Source organism: Neoarius graeffei, chromosome 8 (assembly GCF_027579695.1).
Source record: "Neoarius graeffei isolate fNeoGra1 chromosome 8, fNeoGra1.pri, whole genome shotgun sequence".
NCBI classification, from domain to species: domain Eukaryota; kingdom Metazoa; phylum Chordata; class Actinopteri; order Siluriformes; family Ariidae; genus Neoarius; species Neoarius graeffei.
In genome coordinates this window covers 23,909,812-23,929,044 of record NC_083576.1, presented here as the reverse complement: position 1 = coordinate 23,929,044, position 19,233 = coordinate 23,909,812, and the positions used below count along the sequence as shown (strand labels likewise).

Sequence of the window (19,233 nt, the reverse complement as noted above, 5' to 3'; positions counted from 1 at the left end):
GTTTGTTGCTCGTATATGTCGCGGATTTACATCGTACACGGCGGAAAGTTCATCCGTTCTAAAAGTTTTGTGCAGCTCAAAACTTTTTGCGCGGATGAAATCACAGTGGACGGATGCTCGATGGATAGAGCGTATGAAGCACGTATGCAATGAGTACACAACGGATGCATAGCGTTTTCCAACGGATGGCAAAGATTTTTTTTACGTTTTACATCCTCTTTGCATCCGTAAGTGCAGTGGGACCGGGCCTTTAGAGATGTACAAGAACTTGATACCTTGGATTTCCCTGACAGCCCATTCATAGAGCACAGTAGGCGACAGAATGTGGTTACTTGTTGTAGCTTGGAGGCTTGCCCGAGCAGCAAGCCTTTTTAACGGTACCCCCAATGCCATCGCATGGTGACTTGCTGTGACTACATGCTTTATTTCAACCTCGAAGCCACTATAAAGACTTTATTGTTTGAAGATTTAAAACCCTCCTGTGACCTTGAAAATAAGGTCAAGGTTAAGTAGGTCATATGGGTCAAAAGGTCTTGTCAAAGTTTATTAAATCATATCACAAAGTAAATGCAACTTGAAAAGGCCACTGAAATACAGGCCCAAATCCTCCCCATTGGAAATACATGTAAATTGCCCCAAAAACAACAAACTTTGGCCTATAAAGTCAGTAAAATAGGTCACAGTGACCTAGTATTTGGTGAGCTAGGTTGTGGTCACCCGAGGTATATTCAGGCTATACAGTATATGAGCCTCCTAGCTCTTACTGTGTTAAAACATGCCCTGCTAACGGATGGACGGACAGACAGATGGATGCCGGACTAAGCTATTTGATCAGCTTTGCTGCTGAAGTCAGCAAAGCTAAAAAATAAATTGCCACAAATTTAGATCCCAGATCATCATCATCAATTTATACAAGGTCATAGTTGGCTTAGAAGAGAAAATGAGCATTTTTTGTGCATAAATGATGCCAATATCTTTCTAAGAAGGAAAGATATTACATACCTAAAATTTTATTTATTATTAACCTACTTTTTAAATATATAAAATACCAGCTATGTACAATGTGTCCCTCCCTGGATTTTGACCCCCTAAAATAAGGGATAATTTGGCGTTTGCATGTTCCTTCCTTTAAGATATATAACATGCAAATACATGAAGGGCATAAGAAGTTGGTCCACAATAGTACAGTGTTAAAGATATGGACAGCTATGGTGTAGTTTTTTCATAATAAGCACTCTAACTTGCTAGAAAATGCAATCGTGACTGGGTAAATTATTTTTTTCTGTTTTTAAAATGTTGCCTTTCATACACATGTTCAAAGCTGAAGATAAAGATGCCCAAATCCTAAAATATACCTCCCAAACTTGCAGTACAAGCAAAATAATGAAGATATGGCCCATGGATTAAAGCAAAAAAAAAAATCATCTGACTGGGGAAGAAAAAAAAAGCTCCATGTTGTCGGCCCCTACCACGTCAGCGATGCGTCAAATTTTAAACGCCGTGTTGTCCTATCCCCTAGGCCCCTACTTATAGTATATTTACATAATTTTAACAATGACTAAAGCTAAGGCAAGACTTTACCATTGTTATTACTGGCTATAAATGATGAAACATCAAGTTTTCAGCGCAAAGTGCAAATTTATTTCAACAATACTTTAGTAATGCACAACGGTGGTTAAGAGAAAAGTGCAAGTGCAGTCGAACTTGAACCATGCTGTGCCTTCATTTAAAAGAAGTGCGTCCATGCTGGCAAAACCGAAAGTAATTTGACGCGCTGTAGTGATTGAAATCGAAGGGCCTGTCTGGTGAAATATGGCCTTATACGCAGTACTCGAGTTGAGGGAGGATGTGGGGGAGGCATCCCCCTTCTGAAATAAAAATCTCAAATCATCCCCCTTATAAAACGGCCACCCCCCCCCCATCACATCCCTTGTGCCATTTTACCAATTAATGTGGAAATTAGCCTACTATTACTTTAACAAATATTACTACCATTTCAACATTAGAGGCTTTGCGCAGTGATAGCCTACACGTAGCCGGATAAAAAAGACGCATATTTATTTATTTGGTTGCACCTCTCATTCACATCTATACGGAGGTTTCAGTCACTGAAAACAGCTACTTTCGCAAACTCTGGGCAGAGTGGAGATTTCTGAAAATTCCATCTTCAGACACTCATGTAAATAGGGAAAACGAAGCAACAGTGGGCGAGAGGGCACGAGTGAATATAATGAGTGTGAATCTTTCACCGAATGCCAATTGTCCCGGTTCTTCATGAAATCGCACGTGCATGTACAAATTCATTAGGTTAACTTTCAAATAACTGTTTTTGTGCACTTGCGACACCAGAGCCACTTTCCTGAATTTTGAGCTTCGAAGTATTGGCTTCTTTATCTACTTAATCAATGAATTTTATGTGTCACATAAATACATTAAATTACTAATGTAAAACATTAGTAGCCTATTTAAGCAATAGCTGTTTTCTCCACTGTTTTCTGACCTTTTGTACCTAGTGAATGAGACACTTCATTACACTCTGACTTCCAATTCCGGACTTTTTTTGAAAATGTAAAATATAGGCCTACGAGGTGTTTGTTTTTGGGACTTAATTCGCGTTGGTCCTTCACTATTAATTTTTGAGACTGATGAGGCACTAAACACTGTGGAATTATTTTCTCCTTACTATGAAGTTTGGCATCTTAAGTGTCAGGAAATCTTGCAGCCCGACTCTGCAGCCTCCAATGTTTTTAAGCGAACTGCTGAAACCATAATGTTTAAAGATTAAATCGTAGGCTAATCAAACCAAAGAAAAATACAGCCTTTCCAGAACGTTGTCTGCCGAAGCCTGTTTAACAAACAAAAGGCTTAATAGCAAAGGTCTTGCTGCGGCTTCAACAGGGCTGTTTTAGATTTTTCACCTGATCACCTTTTCAATAGGCTATTATTATTATTACTACTACTACTACTACTACAATAGGCCTAGTATTAGTAGTAGGCAAGTAGTTGCCTAGTAGTAGGACAGCCAAATTGTTTCATCAGTGGCCTACACCTAGCCTCCCCGGAACTAGACAGTAGCGTAGGCTGTATTTATTTAGGCCTATCTAGCGCAACAACTTTATTTCTTTACATATACTCAAACATAGCACAAGAAAGGGTTCAACAACAATCACAGCAGCTTGGTGAAGTTCTAAATCACATCAGTGTCAGACCTATGGGCCTATCCTCCCCCCGCGGATCTGCATCAATCTCATTATTGACCTTTAGCACTCCCAGTTGACGGAAATCCGTCGTAGCGACGGAAGACTTTTTAATCCATGTATGGCCATCATAAATGTGTGGGGCTTTTACATTTTTTTCCTAATAGCCCTAATTTTGCTCTAGATTATAGGTGAAAATTGTAATTTTGAGACACCAAACACGCGCGCGCGCACACAATGCAAACTGGGCTGAAATGACCTCATGGATCATCAGAGACCTAATATTTGGGCTTTGGTCATCATGTGTGTATCTATCACTGGAAGAAAAATTATCAAAATAAAAAATTTGAGGTGGGAAAACCTTTGAATTTTGGTTTATTTGACATGGAATGACCCTAATATGGACTGGTTGGACATCTGTTTGGACCATCTAGTGGAACAACTTCCTTATTTAATAAATTACTTTTATTTACTTGGTCTGAAACAATATGCAGAGGTCTGAGGGTGCTGTTTACATTACCTACATGTCCTAGTGGATGTTTAGTAGAAGGTATGCATTTAGAAAATGCATTCCTTGTTTTGTTTTTGTTCTTTTATGCGTTCTCTTATTTACGCTTTCACACTGTGTTTCAGGAGAATGCTGAGCGTGACCTGCAGGAGCAGAGGCGTGCAGAGCGGCAGCAGGAGAACCTAGAGAAGCGGCGCTCGCTGGCAGTCTGTAGTGGTTCTGAGCTTGACGACCTGGAGCGCTCGCTTGAGAGAAACCTGAGCTACACCTGGAGCCGCCGCAGTCTCCGCCGACAGCCAGAACGCTTTCTCAGTTTTCAGAGCAAGAGCTCAGACCCTGGTTTCCTTCATAGCAAAGACCCCCAACAGCCCCTCAATTCAGAGGGTAACGGTAAACATTCTCAGCTTGAAAGACTTTTGCTGAAGGATTGTGTTAATACCACGAGTGGTTTGAATGGAATCAAAATGGACTCTAGGTTGGAGGAATGTGTGTTGCAAACGAATATTGATGGAAATACGGCAGGTATGCCACACGCTATTGTTGCAGTACAGCAAGAGAGGGAGATGAACACGTCCCCAGTCATGGGAATGGTAATGAAAGTTGAAACGCAGGTTAATAAAGCTTCTGAAAGTGTAACACCTGTAAAGGCTGACAAGGTAGCAGAAACAAACTGTATTAAAGCTAGCACCCAGGAACTGCTATCTGACAGAGTGGCCATTCAGGCTAATGCCAAGATCTCACAGATATCTTGCCACCTAGAAATCTCACATCAACTGGCACAGGAAGCTGGGACAGTCAGCCCAGAGAGAGAGCGGCTGTACCCACGGGTGGGTGAGACCTTAGAATGTCACACACTAGTGAAGGGTTTGCGCTCATATGAAGCTCTTTCGCCCACTGGACAACGGGCAGCACCAAGCCACTGCTCAAAATGGAAAAAAGAGCTGGAGGCTGAAGAGAAAGATGGTGCAAGCTTGTCGCAATCTAAGGAAGACCCATGTACTTCCAAAATGCCCAAAAAAGGTCCGTCCAAAAGGGGACTGGCCTCACAATTTGGATTTTGTAACAGCTCCGGTATTCCAAAAGCACGTCCCAAGCCAGAGCCAAGTTCAGCTGAGGGACCAACACCTCGTGGATCGCGTTTAACCCCTTCACGCTCTGTCTCCATGCGCTCGTCACCAGTCATGCGGCCTAGAAATATCCAGGTTGATTTGAAGCGCAGCAACAGTACGAGTGATAAAGCAAGCACCCAATCTGACACATTGGTGAAGCAGAACTGCCAACCTGCTGAAAAACCCAGCCCAGAGAATAAGAAGACGCTTCCTATTAGTCACCAGCAGTTAGTTAGGGGTTCACCTTTGCGCCTTTCAAAGCGGTTTGCGCCCCGGTCAGAATCCCCAAGCTTATGTCAGACTCGCACCATCCCCAGCCCAACTGCAGCTACAAACACAAAGGCCATCCGGACTGCAGTCATCAATGCTGCCAAAGCCAAATCAGCCAAGAATGCAGACACGGGATCCTCGAAGACAACACCAAGTTCAAGGACTGCTGGCCCTAAAATCCCACGACCTGCCAGTCAGCCCATGTGGAGATGATATTTGACTGCCTAATCTTGTCAGTTAATACTGACTGACTGGACCTCTGGACATGTCTGTTTCTGTTTGTAATTTTAAGGTCATTGTGTATGCAGGTATTTATACTAAAAGCAAGAGGGATTGAATGAACCTGTGTTCTTGGTTGGACTGAAGTGACTCCAATGTCCTCCCCCCCCCCGTGTTGTCGTCGTCCCCCCCCCCCCCCCCCAAAAAAAAAAATCAATTCAATCCTGTCCTCTAGCTCTGTCTGTCCAAAATGGCATTCAATAAAGGGACCATTCATTCTATTTGCTCAGTAGGGCCTGAGACTAGGGCATGGAAAAGGATCCTTTGGAAGACAGTCACTCTTCTCTGAGTCTTCTGCTGAATCAGGTGTCCCTATGTGATTTTTGTCCTCAGTTTTCAGCAGGGTGACTGTTAATGATGGAGAAACAATCCACAGAGCTGGATGCAGGACTGTCTTTAGCTATGGCCACTACCTCTGAACACTAGCATGCTCTGTGCAGGCTCCAGAGCGCCTCTGGAGAGAAATCAAAAAGGAGTTCCTGCCAGAACGTTGTTGTAAGGGCTATTACTTTGGACCAGAACATATTTGTTCTTAGTTTTGAATGTCTTAACATTATTTGCTTTAGTTTTCAGCACATCACGTGGCATTAAGTGGAAATGCTGAACAGGTAGAATGAGACGCGGCACTGTGGTGTAAGGACCTAAATCTGATAACTTTTTTTTTTTATTAAGTACTAGTCTACCTGGATAGGTAGATTCCACATTCTGTCCAACAGTCCTTGCACCAGGTCAGAACAACATTAGTTCTAATTAGGTACAACGTCTAAATCTAAATTCACTGAAATTAAAATCTAAATTAATTGGAAGATGAGCAGCTTTCCATAGCCTGAAGGTATATGTGTAGGTCTTAAATAAGTCCCAAAGCTACATGAGGGAGAATGCCTTGTAAGACTTCCTGCCTTTGGGGTTTAAACCCCCCACCCCACCCCAAACTCCCACCAGATGCACTTTAAGAGACCTGAGACAGTAATAATGAAGTTTGCATTTTTGTGTTGAAGAAACATGTTGAAACGTTTGATACTATCTATTGTAATATTTGTAAGTTTAAAAAAAAAATGAAATAAAGCTGAAAATGAATTGACTATGTATAAAAGGAAGCCATAACATGATTTTGCTGGTCACTAGGAATGAATCAATCCAGTACTCATCATTTTCAGTAACTGCTTTATTCTGGTTGTGGGTCATGGTGGATGAAGAGCCTGTCTTGGGAATGCTGGATGTGATGCCAATTTATCTCAGGGCTACATGTATACATGTTCACACGCTCATTCACATCGAGGGGCAATTTGGACTGTCTGCTCCGCCTACTGGCATTTTTTTGGTAGGTGGAAGGAAACCCACATGGTCATGGGAAGAATATGTAAAACCCTACATACAGCAGGGACCCTGGAGTTGAATCAATACTAAATGTTGATTTTGAGTTGATGCTGTCTTAAAAATTAGATCTGCTGTATTTAATTACTTGTAATCCTGAAACACTGACTGAAAACAGCACTGATTATCTATGTGAACACAGACCACATCATTGTAAAACATACAGTTTTGCCTGATGTTTGATAGTCAGCTGATGTTCAGAGCTTATATCAGCACTATATTGAAAATAGGAACTGTTGATTCCTTATTCGTTACAAATTCATATTCCACAAAGATTCCAATAAGGTCTATGGAGGTACTATTTCCTCATGATCTAGTACATGTTCATGAAGTCATCCTTATCAGATCTTGGCATTTAGTCAAAGAGGAGACAAATGAAGCAGACAGACTGATTTTCAAGGTCTAAATGCTTCCCCTTCCATGGTTCTGCTTTTTATCTGCCTTTGTGGCCTGCCCTTCAGTTCTGCTCAGTGTCTCTTTTTGCTCTCCTTCTCAATCTCTTGACACACTCACCCCCAAGCTTTTAAACGTTGCCATGGAGATGCTGGGGCTGTTCTGGAGAATTCAACCCCACCAAAAAAGGGGACAAGCGTCCATCCGGGGGTCTCGGTGGGAAAGTTCCTGTGATGAGACACAATGACGCCAGCTCTCTGGGGAAAAGTAATAAAACTTGTCTCTTCGTGTGTAAAAGCCTGATCATCAGTCAGGATGTTTCAACAGGGTTGAGTGGCCTGTATGTATGACATCAGAGAGTGAAAGGATGAGATGAATTATAGGCTAGGAAACATTGTATTGCTTTAAATATATAGAAAGTTAAAGACTGGGTCTTGTCACTTAGAGAACAGTGATGAATTTGATGTGCAAATTACACTAAAATTTTAGGCTAGGTTTAGAATAAAGCTCTGGAATTGCTAGAATGTTATACATTGCTAAAATGATCACTCTATGCCTTTTTAGAAATTTATCAAGTCTCAAGAGTAATACAAGTTTCTTTGACTTTCACATGGTCATGTAGTGGTTAGCACTGTCGCCTCTCGGCAAGAAGGATCTGGGTTTGAGCCCAGTGGCCAACGGGGGCCTTTCTGTGTGGAGTTTGCATGTTTTTCCCTCTGTCTGCGTGGGTTTCCCCCACAGTCCAAAGATATGCAGGTTAGGCAAATTGGTGGCTCTAAATTGACCGTAGGTGTGAATGAGAGTGTGAAGGGTTGTTTGTCTCCTATGCATCAATCCTGCGATGAGCTGCTGACTTGTCCAGGGTGTACCCTGCCTCTTGCCCATAGTCAGCTAGGATAGGCTCTAGCTTGCCCACGACCCTGCACAGGATAAGGAGTTACGGATAATGGATGGATGGATGACTTTCATGTCATGTTTAAGTTTATTTGAACTTTTTGTAGCATTTCCAAAGACCTGCTACACGAAGGAATTATGACATTACTGGTAATAACACATTTCATTATCACTGTATTCCATTACCAGGTTTATTGAACTATTTCTGTTCAATAAACATCGTGAACAGATTTTGTGTGTGTGTAAGATACGATGTTGAAAATTTCCTGATTAATTCCTTTCCAGATGTTTTCTCCACAAGTCAGGAGGTATGGTATTGTTAAGGAGAAAGCTCTAGAAAAATATTAAGAGACCCCTGAAAAATTCAGCTTCTCTGGTTTTTCTATTTTTAGGTGTGTTTGAGGAACATGAACATTGTCTTATTCCATAAACTACTACCCCCCCCCCCCCCAATATCACTTGGAGCATTTAATTGCAGACAATGGCAGCTGGTCAAAATAACAAAGATTATGTTTTCAGACCTTGAATACTGCATAGAAATCAAGATCATATTCAATTTTACGAAAAACACAGTACTAATGATTGAACTGAGGATGAGTTCAGTAATCAGCATTTGGTGGAATAACCTTAACATGTAATCACAGCTTTCATGTGTCTTGGCATGCTCTCCACCAGTCTTTCACATTGCTCTTGGGTGACTTTATGCCACTCTTGGCACAAAAATTCAATCAGCTCAGCTTTGTTTGATGGCTTGTGATCATTTATCTTCCTCTTGATCATATTCCAGAGGTTTTCAAAGACACTCAGGTCTGGAGATTGGGCTGGCCATAACAGGGTCTTCATCTGGTAGTCCTCCATCCATACCTTAATTGACCTGGCTGTGTGGTGGAACGTTGTCCTGCTGGAAAACGCAATCCTCAGAGTTGGGGGACATTGTCAGAGCAGAAGGAAGCAAGTTTTCTTCCAGGATAACCTTGTACCCTGCTTGATTCATGTGTCCTTCACAAACAAAAATCTGCCTCCTTCCAGACTTGCTGAAGCACAATCAGATCATCATGGATCCTCCACCAAATTTCACAATGGGTGCGAGACACCGTGGCTTATAGGCCTCTCTATGTCTCCGTCTAATCATTAGACAACCAGGTGATATGGGGGGCTGAAAATTGGACTCATTGGAGAAGATGACCTTATTCCAGTCCTCTACGGTCTTTAGCAAACCTCAGCCTGGTTCTTCTTTGCTTCTCATTGATGAAGGGCATTTTTCTAGCTTTGCATGACTTCAACCCCACCCGGAGGAACCTGTTTTGAACCGTCCTTGCCATGCACTTAACCACAGCTTCCATTTGCCATTCTTTTTATAGGTCACTTGATGTCATCCTATGGTTGTTGAGTGACATTTGAAAGTGTTGATGATCATCTCCATCATAAGAGTGTCATTTTTGCCACCTGCCAGTCCGTAACTTTATCCCCAATGTCTGCTGCTTGACGTTATTCTTATGAACTGCCGCCTTTGAAATTTTGAGGATGGAAGCAACCTGATGCTCACTGTATCCCTCTGTCAGTAAAGCCAGAGCTGAACCCTTCATTTTCTCATTCAAAACTTTTTTCTTTTAACTCTCTTGGTATGATTTTAGATATTTTTGTATTCCAATTAAATTTAAGGTACTACTAGCACTGTTTCTGCCATCCAAACTGGTTGGATTGCAAGAGGATAGTGATGACTAGCCTCATGACTTTGATTCATTTAAATTCTTCTATCTTAACTTCAGTGGATGTTCAACTTCCTTTCAGATAAGCTACAGGTGGTAAGGGTGGGGAAATTATTTTTTTCATATTATTTATTTAGTACATTTTCTATTAGAATTGTACATTTTGTATGTAATTTCATTCATTACAGAGCACTACATGTATCAATTGCACGTTCATTTTCATTGTCATGCAATATACATTTATACACAATCTGTATATTGTGTATATTCAGCAGAGCATTCTACCACTTTTATTCTATTATATTCTGCTTTACTCCCTTTCTTTTTGCTACTTTTTTAAAAAACTCTCTTTACTACTTAGGGAGCATTGCACCACTGCATGTCGTACTATGTATGATTTGTGTACGTAAACAAATAAAATTTGAATTTGATAAGCTTTGGTGACATTCCAGCATTGACACTGGAATGAAACAACTGACCTCCACAGAGATGCTGATTTAAGAAAAAATTCATCTCTCATCTCATTATCTCTAGCCGCTTCATCCTTCTACAGGGTCGCAGGCAAGCTGGAGCCTATCCCAGCTGACTACGGGCGAAAGGCGGGGTACACCCTGGACAAGTCGCCAGGTCACCACAGGGCTGACACATAGACACAGACAACCATTCACACCTACGGTCAATTTAGAGTCACCAGTTAACCTAACCTGCATGTCTTTGGACTGTGGGGGAAACCGGAGCACCCGCAGGAAACCCACGCGGACACGGGGAGAACATGCAAACTCCACACAGAAAGGCCCTCGCCGGCCCCGGGGCTCGAACCCAGGACCTTCTTGCTGTGAGGCGACAGCGCTAACCACTACACCACCATGCCGCCCAGCAAAAGTATTGGAACAGACATTATTAAATTAACTTAAAGTGAATAACATTTAATATTTGGTGGCATAACCCTTACTTGCAATAACCACCGTGCCGCCTAAGAAAAAATTAAAGTGTTTAATTTTTTTCCATGTACCTTTATTTTTTAAATAAAAAGAAAGAAATCATATTTAATAAATGCCAGATCTTGGGCATATTTTTCCAGCTGCTAAAGCATAGGCCAAGCTGCTAAAACTAGGAGACTGTCTTGACCAACCATTATTATCCAGCCTCCTTAATGCTTGGTTTAAACAACAGATTTCACTGTTGTGATATCAAGAAATTTGCTCTGTGTGTGTTGGGGGGGAGAGAAGTGTCATTTTAAAACAAAAATGTTCTCCCAGTTTCACCAGAATTTTTCAGGAGTTTTTTTATTAAAATTTTTATTTATGATTTTATGACCAATGTGATTTTATTAAATAACTGCAGGAAAATTTGTATGATCGTGCATTCTTTTATGCTGTTATAAATAATGTAACTTTGAAGCAAAACTGTCTGTTCAATATAATCTGAGCTTTTCGGTTCATTCACACCAGCTAGCCATGTTTATAATGCCATCTGGTGTACAATTGCAGAATCAGTCTGAACATGAGCTTATTTTATTCCCTTGTATTTTTACCCTGCACTGTGCCAAGGAATAAGAATAAAAGTCTTAGAAAGAAGGTGAAAAGTCCAATTAGGCACACAGAACCCATTAATATTTATTATGAAGTAAAGGCTGAGCTTTTCTTTCTTTCTATAAATTTATAAAAATTTCAAAATAACCACTGAGATAAATTAATTCAGTGCTGCTGAAAGTTTGAAAATGTCTTAACTTATCGAGGCCTCTTAACTTCCAATTAGTGATCATGATTGACTATAAGCGGTAGCATCTCTGGGTCAACATAAAATAGGGTTTGTTTGACAGCACTTGTTGGGTTGGCTAACACATGGTACAACGGGAAAGTTCAAGGAGCTCAGTGTAAACTTGAAGGTTTACAGTTTTACACCACTCAGGAATGTCTCTTGGAGACATTGCTATATAACTGCAGGTTCCAATCTAATCAATTTACACAGTTGAATGTACAAGTTATTGGTAGGTGGAAGAAGACCTACACTGCCGTTCTCGGATGACAGGAAATTGGCTCAGCTGGTCAGCAACAACCCAGGAACCCACAAGGCACAGACATGCCATGACTTGGAAGCTGCTCGAACACCAGTGTCACTGTCTACGGTTAAGTGAGTTTTATATTGCAATGGATTCAGAGGCTGCTGTCCAAAAAACAAATCCCTGCTCCAAAATCGATTTCGAGCTCGACTAAAGCTTACAGCTGATCACATGAACAAAGAAAAAGCCTTACGGAAGAACGTTTTATGGTCAGATGAGACAAAGATCAAAATATTTGACCACAAACACCAGAGATACAGAGGAACACTGTACTAACTTTTAAGCATGGTGGTGGTAGCATCATATAATTTTGACTCTGTGTTGATTTCAGATAATCCAAAATTAATGAAAACCTGTGCATCAGGTTCTTTTTTTATTTATTAAAATATATGTTGTACAATCGTTCTGCCATAGAAACAGAAGTTCAAAGAAATTGGTGAAAGCCCAATATTGCCATGACGTTCATGGGTGAACGTAAACTTCTGACTTCCACAACTGTCTGTTTTTTTCCTTCCTGTATTTTTAAATGTGCTTCCGTTAAAAATCTATTTAAAACTTTGCAGTTTCTAAAGAAAAATATATGAGTGGCTGGTTTTAGGCTCAGCATTGGAAAAAGGGGGGGGGGGGGGGTATTGTGCCATTTCTAACCCATGTGACGACTAACTTTCTTTCACATCACAAAAGAACTTTGACCTGCAATTACACATGAAATGGTTTTAAACATTTATTTGCTGGATGGTTCAAAACACAGGCTTAGAGATTGCCCAAGATCTGTAGGTCTTTGGCCTCATTCCAATCAGATGGTCCGTAAACAAAAGAAACAATTCAATAGAGTTAAAAATAAAATATGGTGGAAGAATAACAAAACGATTAAATATTGCAGATAGAATACAATTATTTTAAATTGCAGGAAAAATACTAGAATCTGTGAAATTTAAGTTCAGTAACAATTGTTAAAAGCGTAGAATAAACATCGATAACTTATACCGGAAGTTAGCCGCTGTTTAGCGGAAGCGAAGTTTCTATCCCAGCATGCCGCGTGCTTCTTCGGTGGTGTATAAAACCGGTGCGCCATTTTTCCGCCTCTTTCTTTTACCTCATGGTGGTGGTGGTGGTGTGTTACAGTTCTCTGCTTTAGCAGTCCAGGTTTGGGCCTCTTTAAGAGTGTTATGGTGAGATTAAGTTATTATTCTTTACTAAACTAGTCTATTTTGTCTTTACTGTTGCTACGATAGTGAAGCAAAGTGTCTTAAAATCTTTGTAGTGGGGAAGATATTTGTGTGACTATATCATCTCATGTTTGTGGTTGAAAGCTTTGTGTATTTCACTGCCTTTGCGTGTGTTTAAAGCTCGTTAAATTAGTCTTTAATGAATTTTAAACCAGGATTCCGTTAACACCGCGTGTTACTGATAATCAGGTCGCAGTTTTCCTTCATATGGTAGCTTACTCAGGACTTAATTCTCTACAAGAGAGCTGAATTATAAAATCTGCTTTTTTTTAAAAAAAATGCATTTTAATGATTCTTCAGAAATGGTCAAACGTGATTTCTTGTCTTCACAGATGGCGCTCTTGTCGTCCACTTCTCCTCCAGGTTGAGTTCTGTGTATCTGGATCACTGTGCTAGTGCACTGCTGGTAAGCAGAGGAACTTTGCTGTAGTGTAGTCTCAGCCTTTTGTCCAGCGGCAGTCAGCTGTGCAGGCCTGTACCGTGCCTGAGCTAGTGTTACTCTGCTGGAAAAGAAAGGCGCTGCTGTTTAGGTTGTGTTCAGGGCTTGCTGTTTTAGCAGTCTTGTAACATGGCTGTGGTGGTGTCTTGTCCATCTGAGAGTGGGCTGGTCACTAAACCCATGTGAGTAGCCCTAGTCTGTGGGCAAACAGTATGTTTACATGCACGCTAATAACACTGAGCAACACAATTTTTTTTGAGTTAGGTCTGACAGCTGTTTTTAACTAACTTTTGGGTGCGGAATCCAAAACTGTTCTCAGTTTTTCTCTATCACGTCAAGTTTTTGAACTATAGGATCCCTGTTTTCTTAAATATGAAATACTGTACTTAACAGATATGTGCTTGTTTTATAAAAACTTAGATATTTTCATACAATGAAATATGAAAGAAACAGGCATGACTGCAATATTTATTTAACACTTATGTTTTTACAAAGGATGTGGCTACTGTAATTATAATTGTGTGCAAGAAGAAACCTTTATTCGTCACATGCACACTTCAAGCACAGTGAAATTCATCCTCTGCGTTTAACCCATCTGAAGCAGTGAACACACACCCAGAGCAGTGGGCAGCCACACCAGAGCGCTCGGGGAGCAGTCAGGGGTTGGGTACTTTGCTCAAGGGCACCTCAGCCCGAGGCCGCCCCATGTTAACCTAACTGCATGTCTTTGGATTGTGGGGGAAACTGGAGCACCCGGAGGAAACCCACGCGGACATGGGGAGAACATGCAAACTCCACACAGAAAAGCCCTTGCCGGCTGCTGGGTTCGAACCCGGAACCTTCTTGCTGTGAGGCAACCGTGCTAACTACTACGCCACTGCGCCGCCTGTGTAAGTAGTTAAGGTGTAAATTTACGTTTATAGCTATTTCTGGAGTGTTTAACTCGAGGACTATCGCGTTTGATGCTCCAACAATAGTCAGCTGTCATATATGTACATCCCATCTACCCTGATAACATTCTTCCATAACCTTCAAGTAGTCTTACTACAGTGGAATTTTGCTTATCTGGAGGGTCAGCTGTGGAGAGAACTTGACGTGCTAGAAAAAAAACTGACTGCAATTTTGGAATCAGCATGCCAATTTTAGTTTTAATCGGCATAAAAATCTAAAAAATTTTTTTTCAAATTGTTCCCCAGTGTAATCCACTATTCCAAGTATGGCTGCTGTTTGACCATAACAATGGTCATATTCGGAATCTGATGCAGGATAAACTCTGGCATTATTTTTGAATTTAACACCTCCTGATTTAGATGTGTGCGATGCTGATATTCAACTTTTAGGAGTATTCTCTGGACATGTATCTAATGTGTTCAGAATATGGGTGGTTTAACCCCATGTTTAAATGTGAAAGTTGATCAAAATGTCTCTCTCATTCTAGGTTTAAATAGAACAAGGTTTGGCTTTTTTTTTGGAAAGGGAAGTTTGAACTTTGACTTTTGACTGTTTTTCATTTGCCTTGGTTCAACTAAAAGTAGTTGAAGAAACTAGCTAGTTGAGTCAAATTGAGGGTTTGCATGCTTAAATACATGCTCAACAGAGCAGTTTCAAAAGATTTGTCATTCAAGTGTATATTATGGTTCGTGGCGAATAATTTGATGCCATGTTGAATTCTCTTTGGTACTGTTGTGAATAATTGCTGGTGATAATTTGGAGCCATTTTGAATTCCCCTTGTCTTTATGTTCAGTCGTGTCACATCAGATCTTGTACAAGCAATAATTCTTCCTCCAAAGAAATAACTGGTGTCTTAGAAGGTAAAATTATGATCAAATTTGGTTCAATTCAATGATTGGGCGAAACCACCTTAAACCAGAATGTGTCCCAATTAGGATTTTGTGGCACTGCCTCTTGCCTGTCAGTTCTGTGCATTGTAAACAAACCAACTAGACAAGTTTGCTGAGCTGGGGTGGTGGTGTGGCAATGTAGCACCATTTGTGTATACAGCTAATGAGATCTAGGGTTAATTATTGCTTGTGAGGTCACAATGGAAGTCTCTCAAAATATCAAATGTATTTTAGTGCAGGGTTTCCCATACATGGACCATTGTGTGGCGCAGCGCCACACAATGGATTCCTATCGCCACACAGACCTGCGATTTTTAAAAATAAATAAATATTCCGTTGCGTATCGTTCTGTTCATTCATAGCGCTCTTCTCGTTCACGCGTGCGCGCACCCAGACACACGGAGAGGCGTGTAGACAGGCCTGCTGGTGCGCATATACCCGGACTGCAAGTAGGCCTGTTAGGCTAATTAAAAATAACGCAGCCTTCCCGATTCGCCTTCCGACCCCTTATTTTAAAAGGTAGCCTATATCGTGCTCGTGATGAGCTTTATCATAGCCTTCTTGGCTTACATGAAATGGACATCCCTGAGTCAGGCTATAAACCAATTTTGATGCATACAGTAGCAGCTTGACGCAAGGAACCGGCCTTATTGCATTATCCCGTTTATCCCGCTTCAGCAATGACTTCCCTTACGATAGGGCACTTGAGTGTTTTTTTTTTTTTTTTTTTCAGGAAGCCACACAGAATTAAATGTTCTGATGGGCCATGCAGGCTTTGCACCAATTAGGGTAATGCTTTTTCATTATTGTTGGTTGCCTTGGTGTTACCTTAAGTGGTTTCTTGCGTCTAATTTTATTTTGTTACATTATACTATTCATTTTAGTATTGGTTGAGGCAAGTGTTGAGTTCAATATTTAAAATAAAAACCTCCAGCTTGTTTTTTGCAATTTTATTCCTTGAATGTCAACTAAAGAATGATTGAAAGGTTGCCACCAAAAAGGCAAAAAACTAAGGTAAAAACCAGAGATGCACTGATTGACCGGCTGCTGATCGGAATTGGCCGATTTTCACGTGATTGGCCATGACCGCAACCGGCCGGTCAAAATTAAAATATGCCGATTTTCTGCTGATCAAAACTTGTGTATCACATAGAGATGAAAGTGGAAATACTCGTAATTTGCAACTAAAAAGACTGCAGCTACACTGGCACCTTGAACATGCTTTCTAGTGCGATTGTGTTGCGCTTGCGCAGAACAGTGTCAGTCCTGCGTGCCTAACGAGCTCTGGCGCGCACGCGCCGTTAACAAAAAAATTCACTATATTTGGATATCCAAATAGTGATTTTTTTTTTTTTTGTCCCAGATATTGGATGTGAAGAGAAGAAAATGTTTGTGGTTGTGTGAATTTCCCATTACAGGAATTAATACGTTAGCCTATTACCAAACATCTAGTTAGATTTGTACAAAGAGAGAAGTGTCTTTTTGTTTTACAACCTTGGTTGCACTTGATTCCATTGGAAATTACTCTACAAATACATTTGACAAAGATGATAGAATGGCTATGGTATAAGTATGACTGGAAATTATTTTTGTATTTTGATACTGAATGAAGAAATGGGTTCTATAAGGCATAAGTTTTCAGATCTAAATAGGCTTATGAAAGTGTTCCATAGCAGTAGGCAAATAATGAGGGGGAAGTTGTTTGTGCCAGATATGGAATGGGAAAAGAGAAAGTTTGTGAATTTCCTATTTCAGGAATTGTTAATACCAAACATGAGAGATTTTACGAAGAACAATGTCTGGGTTTTTTTTTCCCAACCTTTTGAGGTGTTGAAAATTTTACTGAATTTGGCAGAATGTTCTATTAAAGAAAAGATAAAAAGAAAATGGTCTGCGTGTGTGCTGTGAAGTGGCTTGAAAAAATGAAATCGGAATCGGCTGAAATCAGTATCGGCAGGTCACACTCCATGGAAAATCGGACATCAGCCCAAAAAATTGCAATCGGTGCAGTTCTAGTAAAAGCTAAACTTTAACTTCAATTTTGGTGAGTAATTTTCGTAAAGGACAGGTTTTCCACCAACATCAAGCCCAGCAAACTAATGGCCTGCCCTGTAATGTAAAGTTGGGTCGAGGAATGAAACCAGGCAGGGTTCTGGTAAAAATTGTTTTAGCTGTCTTTTAAAGAACTTAAAAAAATTTAGATTGAACTGAATAATCTCAAATGCTTCTTGTAGCTTTAAAATAGTCCCAGCAGGTGACTCTGAAGAAAAATACTGTTTGAAAACCGCCTTCTGTAAACACTTTGCATACACCCCAATGACTGACTCCACCGACCGCCACGACACCACTGTACACGATTCCCTCATCGGCACAGTGGAGCACCACAAATTGCTACCTGGTCTGTGGGAAACACTAGCGTGACTTATGGATCAGTATTGTATTTTGAGTCATTTTGTAGATGAAATTCGGCATGCACAACTAGACATTTCCAAATTGGATTTCCAAATTTGATACTGGAAGTGGAAATTGAGTTTTGTTAACTGGATTTGTAAATCTGATATACACACCTGGTGCAACAGCTGTGCAAATGGGTTAGGTTTTTTTTGAAGGGCAGAAGTGGAGTATTGTGCATGTAAATGTTTTGTTAATGTAATGCTGCAATGTGGTATTTTTGAGCATGAAACCTGAGTTATTGCTGATCTTTTGCAGATGCTTAAAGTTCCTTAGAGACACAGCTATGGCCTGCTGAATTGAACAGAAAGGTGACTTTTTTAATTTTCCAAATGAATCAACTGAAGCTTTTTTTCTTTAGATTTTAAATTTAATGACTGTTATTACAGGCTGATGGCATTCCTGGCCTTGCTTTCTTAAAAGCTGTTGCTTAGTATGGTAAGGGTTTTTACTTGTTCTGATTACTCCTAAATGATGCCATGATGAACCCAATTCAACACATCATTCTTACTGTGAAGTGAAGAAACCTGATCCCTGAGCATAATTCATACTTCTGAAACCTATTGGGACACTACTTGTTTTCTCAACTCTCTTCTTTTCCTCCAAAGGTGCTGTACAGTCAGTGCAAGAGGAACAAGGTCAGCCAGTTCTTCCTGTTCACATAAAGCATAAATCCCCAAGTTGATACCATCATGACAAACTTTGTGTTTTTGGTGATGTCACTTTTTCTTGGGACAGCATATGCAGGACTGGCACAGGTTTTAGTTGTGTGTAGTCTAAAAGAACCTGACAAGAAGGCCTGCTACATCTCTTTCCTTTTTACCATTTTAAACTGCTGTAGAAGTGACTTGTGTATATGCCTGTTTTGTAGGTGAAGGTTTGAGAAGGCTGATGCACCAAGTGGAAGATGGACTTGATGGTTGCCATGTTTGCATGAAATCTGCATTTGTAGCTTGTTCAGACCCTCAAGATAGTGTGGGGTGGAACTTGGGCTAAAGTCGTTGTTTTTTTTTTTTTTCTGCTGTCTTTGACTCTTGACCTGAACATTTTGAAGAATAAACTTGAATTTCAGTGTCCATGAAATTGTCTTCAATTTGTACTATGCATTCAGTTAATTTTTCCCGAATCCTGGTCCTATAGTATCTGTGCCCTGCATATTTTTTGGACCAGGGGAGAAAATGAAGTGTGTAGGCCATGATGTACATCATGATTCTCAAAGATGCTTCTACAATACATGTTTAAGTTTGCTTGCAAACTGTCAAGTGCTGCTCCTTTTTATTAAGACTAAATTGTCATGTAGGAACACTCGAGCACTGAAGTTTGTCCTCTGCATTTAACCCATCTGAAGCAGTGAACGTGCACAAGTGAGCAATGAGCTCATGTTCTTAAAGCAGTGGGCAGGTATGCTACAGTGGTTGGGGGCTAGGTGCCTTGCTCAAGGGTGCTTCAGCCCAAAGCTGCATAGGGGAAACTGGGG

At 40.6% G+C, this 19,233-nt stretch overlaps 1 protein-coding gene, 1 long non-coding RNA gene and 2 other non-coding genes across 5 annotated transcripts in view; all 4 read left to right on the top strand.

Annotated features, from left to right (window-relative positions):
* The window catches only part of fhdc2 (FH2 domain containing 2), a 38,666-nt gene extending 32,206 nt beyond the window's left edge, over window positions 1-6,460 (top strand). The window contains exon 12 of the mRNA XM_060927468.1: window positions 3,831-6,460. Within this exon, the coding sequence (XP_060783451.1) occupies window positions 3,831-5,297 (1,467 nt within the window). The 3' untranslated portion in view covers window positions 5,298-6,460. The remainder of the gene's footprint in view (window positions 1-3,830) is intronic.
* A 6,430-nt stretch (window positions 6,461-12,890) lies between these two features.
* On the top strand, window positions 12,891-18,839 carry LOC132890532 (uncharacterized). 2 transcript variants are annotated; one of them, XR_009655207.1, is made up of 6 exons: window positions 12,891-12,967; window positions 13,357-13,430; window positions 18,015-18,067; window positions 18,146-18,194; window positions 18,365-18,394; window positions 18,628-18,839. It is a non-coding gene; the product is annotated as an uncharacterized LOC132890532 (long non-coding RNA). The 2 variants fall into 2 exon arrangements; XR_009655206.1 differs by having other exon boundaries at window positions 18,365-18,839.
* On the top strand, window positions 13,473-13,675 carry LOC132891091 (small nucleolar RNA SNORA74). The gene has a single exon (XR_009655268.1). It is a non-coding gene; the product is annotated as a small nucleolar RNA SNORA74 (small nucleolar RNA).
* Window positions 18,231-18,299, top strand: LOC132891092 (small nucleolar RNA SNORD63). Its single transcript, XR_009655269.1, has one exon. It is a non-coding gene; the product is annotated as a small nucleolar RNA SNORD63 (small nucleolar RNA).
* Window positions 18,840-19,233: the final 394 nt, after the last annotated feature.